A 9,376-nucleotide genomic window follows, 5' to 3' on the forward strand; every position below is an offset into this window, starting at 1 on the left:
CAGAGAGAGAGANTGAGAGAGAGAGAGAGAGAGACAGAGGGAGAGAGAGAGAGAGACAGAGAGACAGAGACAGAGACAGAGACAGAGAGACAGAGACAGAGACAGAGACAGAGACAGAGACAGAGACAGAGACAGAGACAGAGACAGAGACAGAGACAGAGACAGAGACAGAGACAGAGACAGAGACAGAGACAGAGACAGAGACAGAGACAGAGACAGAGACAGAGACAGAGACAGAGCCAGAGACAGAGACAGAGACAGAGACAGAGACAGAGACAGAGACAGAGACAGAGACAGAGACAGAGACAGATGAGATGCAGACACACACGAAAGACATACACAGAGACAGAGAGAGAGGACAAAGACAAACAGAGAGTGACAGACACGAAAAAGATCAAGCCTCGAAAGGTCTTTTTTGCTCAGATGCGGTATGTTAGGTAGTCGAGTTGTGTTGCGGTGGTGCGTGGGTGGGTACAGGTGTGGTCATGACACGAGCCTGACTTGTGCACAGCTACCCTTGCTGGATATTTCTAATTTTGCCACATGCTCGGTTGTCTTCCTTCGGGCCTCTTCATGATAGACGAGTCTTGTGATCTTGTGAGAGGCGGGGTTGGACTTGAAGCCCATGGCTTGGTCGAGTTGAATTCTTGGTCACAAACTCTCTCACACGCTCCAGACGGAGCTGACAGATACACACAAAACTCAAGAGAAAAAAAAGAAAGAAAAAAAGGCCCACAAGAACAATGAGCGGCGCAAATACGCGACAACAACGAGGATAACCTTATTGGGTGTTCAGCAAGGCACGGCTTTAGACAGGGCATGCTAACGTTTCTCAAACCGAAATGGTGTTGAGGATCTAAAAAGTAAAGACTTCGTGGTGCATGCTAAAGTCGTACGCAAAAGCAATATCAGAGCACTCCTTGATCATGGGCTGCGGGCCACAGACCATCAACATCGTGTCGCGTCCTGATGGCAGTTTGCTCGCAATGGAGTCCAAGTCTGGTCGGCCCTTGCGCACGCACGAGTCCAGAAACTGTTTCTTTTCCGAACCCTCCACCTCATCTAAAACGATATCATTACAGCACCAAAAACGTTAGCGGACGTGCACCAACACATTCTCGCAACCGGTGCTGCAGATCTGGCAGCGCTTCTTACCAGTGGCACGGCCAAAAGAGCCAACGTCTCCGCGCGTGAAGTAAAGCTTGATATCAAACACCTCTGATTGGCGGGCTGCCATCATGATCATCTGCGCAAATGTCTGGCGCAAAGCTAAAAGCCGGAAAACATCAATGCACCGTTGTGTGAGCGGGAGCGCCCGAGTTACCGAAAAGACTTGTCATCGTCATTAACACAAAACACAAACGAGAACCATACCAGGCTGTCGCATGCACCAGACCAGGGTGACCTTGCGGATCTTGCCGAGACCTTCACCGCTGTTGTACAGCTCGCTGAGCTCGGACAGAATGGCGTAAATTGGCGTAATGCCAATGCCGCCAGCCACCAGAAGTAAATTCCTACAGTCAGTACCAGATGTGCATGCAGCCAGCCACCACCAGATCACGCAAAGACAAATGAGGGCGTGTCAAGACAGCCGCGTTGAACAGGCAGCAGATCAACACCTTGGCGCAAATACACGCCTTGATCCTGCAAAAAGAGGATCCCGGCCAAGACTTAACGTACGAGCACTGATCAAAGTATTCTGGGCGACCGTAGGGGCCATCAATGCGCAGAGTAATCATGTGCGGGTCCCGTTCCACGGCATGAGCCAAGCGTTCTGTCCACGTGTTCTTGCCCATGGCTTTGATATGAAACGTATGCTCGCTCGCCGATGGGTGGGAGCTGATGGTGAAAGGGTGCCTAACGGACACGTGCAAATGTGAGAAAAAAAGAGTCGAAGCCACGAATTGTGCGCGTGCATTTGAGCGTCGGGATGATTGCTTACCACTCCAGATGTGAGACATAGGGCACGCAAATCCAAGCATACTGGCCAGCTCGATGTTGAAAGCCGGGCTTGTTCCAGTGCAAAACCGTCTGTGATAGATACGAGCCCAGCACGCCAGTGTCCAAAGGGTGCGTCAACAGCTGGCCATCACGAGTCTGGATCTGGTCAGAGGCGGGCATAGAAACACGTACCACGCCAGCATCGATGTCATAGTAGGCGTTTTTGAGATCCACGGGGCCCGAGGCCGAGACAATACGCATGCAGCGGTCGTACAGCCACAAGACAAGACCACCGATGGTGTAGTACCTAAGAGTTTGCATCAATCACGACCCATGCAAAATTGAGGCCTCGAGAGCAGATGGGCTCGGACGATCAAGCAGACAAGATAGGAAAGCAGGTGCCCAACGGTATCTCCGTTGCTAGTCGCGGGCGCGCAACGTACCAAAAGGACCAAGCGTGAACTAGAGCAGCAATGTAAAAGAAGATACCAAAGTAGTGGGTAAAATAAAACAACTCATAGGAGGAGCGACGAGTCCACAGGGCCAATCCGACCATGATGGTCATCAGCAACCAGGCTGTCTCCACCATCACAATCGTAAAGTTGTCATAGTGGATCTACCAAGCAAGCATTGTTAAAATCAAATGCCCAAGAGTCAGGGTCCAAGGCAACTGGCAAGCATCCGCAGCGGTGCATGCAAAAGGTCAAACAGTCGTACGTTCTCGTGAGTAATCTTGAGGTCGTCAATGGTAAAAATGTTGTGCAACAGGGTGCTGTCGCGCAACCACTTGATCATCCAGAGAATCATGTGACTTGTCACCAAGGTCCAGACGATCACGCCAAGTGCGCGATGATACTTGATGGCACGCTCAAATGGAACGCCAAAAACATACTCCCAGACCGAATTGCGGGCCACGGGCATGATCAGGAAAGACATGAAAAGCGTTGTCATGTGTCCAAGGACACGAGCCCAGACTTGCAGCTCCGCGTTGGGGTCAGCCCTGCGACGTTAAACCACCGTTGCACCACCGTGCCGCACAGAACAATGGGTCAGAGAGGTGCCACAATGGCAGCGTGCCCAAAGAAGCCGGCAGCCCCGAAGAGGCATACACAACGGAAGGGGGTTACGAACGGAAAAGTACAGGAGTTGTCCTCGGTAAAGGTCTGGTTGGGACAGCAGACATTTGGCAAACCCGTAGACTCGCCAGATTCCTGTCGAGGCAGGCCGAATCATGAGGAGCTGCAATTATCGGAACAAAATTGACGACTGCTTGCCCAAAGGACTGTGCTGTCAAGCAAGCTTGTGACCGTACCACTGTGATGCGATCGTATCCCCAACGCCAAAAATAGAGCCAGTACCCAGCCAGACCGGCCACGGCAAGCAGGAGCAGAGTCTCCCCCACAGTTACGCCATAGGGCAGGTAGCTGCTCAGTGGAGCATACACCTGAGGACGGGGGCGGCGTAAGCACAAGAGTTCATGCAGTTCCCACGGCCTGCGCTTGCCCCAAATTGCTGCGCACCTTGTATCGTGTATGCATGGTGCGCTGGATGCGAGGGCTGAAATGGGTGATGACGCCCAGCACGACCACAAAAGTCAAAAACGCAAAGTACACGAGGGTGTCCTCGTACACCTGCACCATCGAATACGGCAAAATGACAGGCGGGGGTGAATGTTTTGATGAAAGAAAGGAGAAGGCAAGCGGCAGGCGGTCAAAGGGATTCAAAGGGGAGAAAGAGGGACTGACCTTGAAGTAGAATTGATTGTCAACCTCTGTCTCAATGACGGCGAAGGAGGAGGTGGCCATAAAATAGGAGTGGGCCGAATAGTTCCAAACGGCGCTGAAGGTGCCATCGGAAAATCCCCAAACAAGAAAGAGCAGGAAGAGCATGGCGATGGGCTTCCAGTTTTCCTTGAAGGAGGAGCGTGTCAGGGGCTGGCGGCTGGTCTTGGGCCGGAAGGTGGCCGGGCGATAGGTGAGATGGTACGTGGCCAGATAGGCGGTGACTGGTTGTCGGGCGCGGATTTGCGGAGACAGAAAGGAAAAAAAAGTAACGTCATGAGTTGGACAATCAGGCCGCGTGGCAAGCAAAACAAGCCGAGAAGCCGGCTCACCGAGTGTCAAGGGAGTAAAGGCCATGGCGATAAAACCGCCAATAAGAACAAGCAGGGCGTCGTTTTCTAGGACGTTTTGCTGATCGTCATCATAATTGTACACGGTGGCGGGTTTCAAAAGATAGATCCACGACAAAATGGTGATGATGGCACAGCAAACGGAGAGCAAGGCCATGATTGCGGCGATGGAGGTACGTTGCCAGCGATTTGCCTACACGCGCCCAGATGCAAAAGAACCAGACACGAGAGCTGAGTTAAGCAGACGCTTGGAGAACCGGCAGGATGAGGGACGAGCGGTGGAGGGGTAGGTGGTGGCTGATACGGCAGACCTTTTGGCTGACTTCGATGATGAGAGAACCGAGGGCAATGACGCCGAGGGGAGCGAGAAAGACGAGCATGTTGATGCCCAGCATGGGCGTGGCATCGAAGCAGCCCTGGTAGACGCGTGCCGCGGCACAGGCATCTTCCGAGCACAGGGCGGAAAAGGCACGACCCACCAAAGACAAGCCTATTCGGAGAACCACCAGCGATCCGGGAGGGGAGGGAGAACCATCAGCGATCCGAGAGGAGAAATATGGTGTTTGATGGTGAAGTTGCATTCAGGGTGCCCGGGCCGTCTGCTTGATGGGTGTGGGGGATGCTTTGGAGAGGTCAGAAGGGGGAGGAGGGACGAACCAACACCACCACAGCCGCCGATGAAGAAGATGGTAGCTGCCAAGCTTTGCCACAAAAAGACGTTACGAGAGTAGCCCGTATGTGATCCCTGTTCCCGGCAAGCACACCAAAGAGGCCAGAAGGGCGCAGCAAGATCAACGAGGTTAAAAGGGGGCCTGCTACAGCCCAATACCAGGGATGAGCAAGAGCAAGGGACGCGAAAGCGGGATCAGGCACCTTGGGAAAGTGCTCGATGAGCGGGGCGCTCTCGGCATCGGTGTACGTTACGCCCGCCATATTGACCGACATGGAGGGCGTGGATGACGAGGGGCAATGCCGACTCGTTCACGCGATCTGGCTGGATCTTTCTGGAAAGCCAAAGCCAAGACACCAAGAGGTTGATGCGAATGAGCCCTTGGAATCAACGAGACAGGAACAGCACCGACACCCGCAGCAAGTCTGTGCAGCCGGGCGTTGACGAGGTCCTTGTTGGGAAGGGACACACGTGTTCCCTATTTTTTCAGAGGGGGGGCGGATAGGGGGCCTCCTGTGCCCCCACTCTGGCTTCATTACACCGAAAGGCGAGGCATGGAGCAAAACAATACCAGGCCAAAGCACGTCCCGTCCACCTGGCGCCACCCATACCTGCACAATGCCGCCGTCCAAATGCCCAACGCCGCCGAGAGGCGGAGAAGAAGAAGAAGAAGAAAATTCAAAAAAAAAATATTCGAAATGAGAGAGATGAGAGATGAGAGATGAGAGATGAGAGAGGGAGAAGACATGAGAGAGAGAGAAGAGATAAGAGGTGAGAGAGAAGAGAGAAGAGGTGAGAGATGTGAGCGAGAAGAGTTAGAGGTGAGTGAGAAGAGACGGAGACAGAGACAGAGACAGAGACAGAGACAGAGAGAAGAGAGTCATTGGTTGACGAAGAATTAGAGAGAGAGACACAGACACAGACAACAGACACAGACCGAGACGGAGAATCACAGACCGCGTGACACACACACACACACACACAAAGAGGAGTGGTGAATGACACAGAACGGGTAACGACCATGTCCTCCAAAAAAACACCAAGTCTTTTTTTTCTACAAAGTCATCATGACATGACATGACTCTTTGTAAATCTCTCTAAATCTCTCTCATTCCGTCTCTCACTCCGTCTCTCACTCTCACGCCCTCGCTTTCTGTTCCTCAGACCATACAATGATGCGAAAAGTGATTTAGGTATGGGATTCACATGCCTCGCCGACACGGGCACGAGGCAAATCAACCAACGTCAAATACACCGGCAACAGCGGCAGGAACGAAGGTTCATCAACTCAACAACTCTGCACAACCATGCAGCAGAGTTTTTGGGCTCAGCCCAAGAGGAGTTTGGCCTGCTTCTCGGGCGGGCCTTGATTGGTTGTTTCGCTATCGCCCAGCAGCCCTGGTGGGATGGCCATGGCCGCATCCAAGGCCGAACTGCCGGCAAACGTGTTGTCCCCATCAGTGGAAGAACCGTTGGAATTTTCTTGCGAATCGAGGTCCGGCCCGCGCTCCGAGTCCTCGTTGTGCGTGTGGTGGTTGAGACCTGCAAGCTCAGACGGACCCTCTTGACTATCATGGCTGTCCTGGCTATCGTGGCCGGTAGGGTTGGAGTCGACGCTATCGTGGCTGCTGTCACTGCCCGACTGGTCAAGGCCTTCACCAGCATCCCCGCCAGCCGAGGCATGACCATTGCCCTCGTTGTTTTCAGCGTCAAAATCCAGATCCGTGTCCATACGCGCCAACGAGTCCAGATCAGAGGTCAAGACTTGTGCGGCCATAATCCGCACACCCCCGGCATTGATTTCATTGTCCACGTTATCCGCTTCTCCATGGTCGGGGAGCATGCTGCTCGGATACGGTTCACCTTCGTTCACCTGTTGCGAGCTCGAGCGATTGGTGGGCCGTGCCTCAAACTCGGCCCGTTGAGGCAGATGATCCCGATTCAAGCACGTGTCAACGCGCAACAGCTACCCACCAAAGCCATGAGTGAGTGGAGTGACGAGGAAGACCACAGCCAGTCCAATAGGCACAAGCGCGCGCTCAACACGGGAGTCAAGGCAACGCTGCATACATGTCAGCTCGAGTCGGTCACGGCGTAGGGAAGAAGCACAAACCTGCTCGATGTGGCGCACCGCAGCCTCGGGATTATGCAGCGTGGGTGCGGCATTGAGAATGATTTCAGTCAGCCGCTGGCACGTAAAGGGCAAGCTAAATGTTTATAGAGCACAATCACACACACATACAAAAAAAAAAAAAAAGGTAGCAAATTGTGAGGGAGGGGAGGCTTTGCCGCAAACAACCCGGAGCAGCAAAGCCCGGTGGCGATGCGCGTACCGTTCAAAATGGTCGAGCAGGACAAATGCGCCAGCAAGCAAAGACGAAGCGCTCGTGTGGCTAAAATCAGCTCTGTGCTGCGCTGCGAGCCGGCGCGCGGTGCGCGGCGCAATCTTACTGCGCACGTCGTGCTTGGCGAGGCGCGCGACAAAGGTATCATGGGCTGGCCCTTCCGTGGCTTCCGGACGGGTGGGCTTGGGTGGAATATGAATGACATGGGGCGGGGCAGCACGCGCATGGCCAAGAACAGCGTCCACGTAGCGCAGACAGCAGGCCTTGATTGCCACCTTGATGGTGTCCCAGGCTTCGTTGGCACAGCCAGTTTGCGCAATCTGGCGAAGCAAGGCCTCCTGTTCATGGCTCACCGTCGGCACCGGCTCGCCCATGTTGCTGGTAATGACGCTGCGGCCCAGTCACGGGGGCCTTATCAAACAGCACCGTTTCATGCACGCTTCCACTACCACGTTCCACCGTGAGATCGACCCTTCGACACCGCTTTCCTCCCCCGCGCTCTCCAGCAAGCCCTGCGATCACCGGCCGCACTCTTGTCGTCGCGTTGCTCTGCGCTGCGCAGTGTCGGGGTCGCCGGCCCAACGGTAAGATATTGTCCTCAACAGTTGTTGACAACAGGAAGGCTGACGCTTTTTTGGGTATACCAATGCAGCATATTTTTGTCTGCCAAACAATTCAAAAGCCGTCGCAAGCAGTGACGCTGACGTGGCTCACCACGAACCTTCCAGCAAGAATGTACCTTAATATGTTGTTCAGCGGGATAGTTCGGTCACCTCCTTGAAAGTAACATATGTATTCCCTTTTTGTAACAACATATTGCTCTTGGGATTGAGGCAGGTGCGATTAATTGGCAGTCAGTATTTCGGGTCGTGCTCGGCCATTCTGTGTGAAGTACGTTTCAAATCAAGCACAGCAGAAGCGCTAAATTTTTGTGGATCAAACGAGGGTGCTCTTGTGTTCATACGCTTCCTGTGGATGCCGTAGCAGCCCAAAGACCAGAAAATTAGTTATTCTGAAATAAATCCCATTTCTTTTCCTTACAAAACTAACTTAGTTTTGATTCTCTAGGGCTACATGGCTCCGATTGGTATGTCAAATGGCAGCGCCATAAGACGAGTCAGCGAAGCAATGAGACAACTTGGTGGGTAGAGGCAGATGGACAAGACAAGTTCTGATTGATCAATGGTCATTCAAGGTTTATTTCGATTGACAAACGCCCGGGACGATTTTTTTTCCAAACACTTAGTAAGCAAGCTGTTTCCTTATTGGGTGGACTTAGACGATTTTCTCTTCTTGGGATGTGGTTGCCACTGCGCCACTCGTGCAAGGTGTGTTCGACGTGGAGACCGAGTTTGGACGATTGATGGGGAAGGGCTACGGTCCGCAGCGGCGCTTGAGGCTTCTCGTGTTCGCGCCTCGGTACTTGCATGTGATGTCTCTGATGCCGCCGTAGACGGCGTGGTGCACGGTGGACTTGTCACCTGAATGCAATGATGAAGACGAGGAATACAGATGAGAGTAGAGCCAACGAAGATGGAAGTACAAATGAGAATGAAGCGCACGATTCTCTCAGATACTCGTCGTGATCGCACGGAGCTACGCAGAGACCGGGAAGACGTACCAAGTGGCTGACATCGCCTCCAAAAGGCACACGGCTCAAGAGCTCCTGTTTTTTGCGCTGCCTTGCCGCCGTGCGACTCAAGGGGCTTTGACGCTTGGTGTTCTGCGCGTGGTGCGTTTCCGTGGGACCGAGCAAAAGACCGCTGCTTAGATTGGTAGTCAAGTCGGGATTGGGCGTCTTTGCTATGGCATCAGCATCTGGACAGTTGAAGGCGTTGGTGTTGGTTTGCAGCAAGGTCACGCGGGCATCGGTGGATGACGCGATTGAAGCGGCAATGTCTGAGGGAGGGACGACTGAAGCAGAGGCGACTGGAACAGGGTTGACTGAGGCAGGTGCAGTGGAGGTAAAAGTGGCGAGGGCAAGGTTGGAGGTTGTCCCAGCGGCCGGCGGTTCCGGCACGGCCACAGCAGTCTGGGTGGTACTGGCTGAGAGGGCGGCAAAAAAATTATTGGCAGAGTCTTCTCCTGCCTCGAGCTCTTCACGCGCCAAAGGCTGCACCAGGGTCTGCGCAGCCGAATCAGCTCCTTCGCCGCCGTTGGGCGAGTGTTCCTGATGGGGAGGATCGATAGGGCAAAAGGGCGCAAACTCATCATAGTCGTCAACGCTATCGTCGACATCGCTATCGTCGTCAACGCTATCGTCGACATCGCTATCGTCGTCATCGCTAT

General features: G+C 53.6%; 3 protein-coding genes across 3 annotated transcripts in view; all 3 read right to left on the reverse strand.

Annotated features, from left to right (window-relative positions):
- Positions 1 to 626: 626 nt before the first annotated feature.
- Positions 627 to 4,467, reverse strand: MONBRDRAFT_37160 (uncharacterized protein; the record flags this gene model as incomplete). Its single annotated transcript, XM_001746119.1, has 11 exons — positions 627 to 1,062; positions 1,156 to 1,269; positions 1,375 to 1,514; positions 1,681 to 1,857; positions 1,943 to 2,248; positions 2,385 to 2,557; positions 2,659 to 2,808; positions 3,254 to 3,385; positions 3,462 to 3,572; positions 3,687 to 4,265; positions 4,384 to 4,467. The coding sequence occupies 11 exons, from the start codon at positions 4,465 to 4,467 to the stop codon at positions 857 to 859; spliced, it is 2,172 nt and encodes a 723-aa protein (XP_001746171.1). The 3' UTR covers positions 627 to 856.
- A 1,602-nt stretch (positions 4,468 to 6,069) lies between these two features.
- MONBRDRAFT_37161 (uncharacterized protein) lies at positions 6,070 to 7,700 on the reverse strand (the record flags this gene model as incomplete). Its single annotated transcript, XM_001746120.1, has 4 exons — positions 7,619 to 7,700; positions 7,076 to 7,532; positions 6,856 to 6,949; positions 6,070 to 6,708 (listed from the first exon to the last, which is right to left on the reverse strand). The coding sequence occupies exons 2-4, from the start codon at positions 7,459 to 7,461 to the stop codon at positions 6,070 to 6,072; spliced, it is 1,119 nt and encodes a 372-aa protein (XP_001746172.1). The 5' UTR covers positions 7,462 to 7,532; positions 7,619 to 7,700.
- A 761-nt stretch (positions 7,701 to 8,461) lies between these two features.
- The window catches only part of MONBRDRAFT_8419 (uncharacterized protein), a gene marked incomplete at both ends in the record, with an annotated part of 4,649 nt that continues 3,734 nt past the window's right edge, over positions 8,462 to 9,376 (reverse strand). The window contains 2 exons of the mRNA XM_001746121.1: positions 8,462 to 8,568; positions 8,741 to 9,257. Of these exons, the coding sequence (XP_001746173.1) occupies positions 8,462 to 8,568; positions 8,741 to 9,257 (624 nt within the window). The remainder of the gene's footprint in view (positions 8,569 to 8,740; positions 9,258 to 9,376) is intronic.

This window comes from Monosiga brevicollis, genomic scaffold (assembly GCF_000002865.3).
Source record: "Monosiga brevicollis MX1 MONBRscaffold_11 genomic scaffold, whole genome shotgun sequence".
NCBI lineage: Eukaryota > Choanoflagellata > Craspedida > Salpingoecidae > Monosiga > Monosiga brevicollis.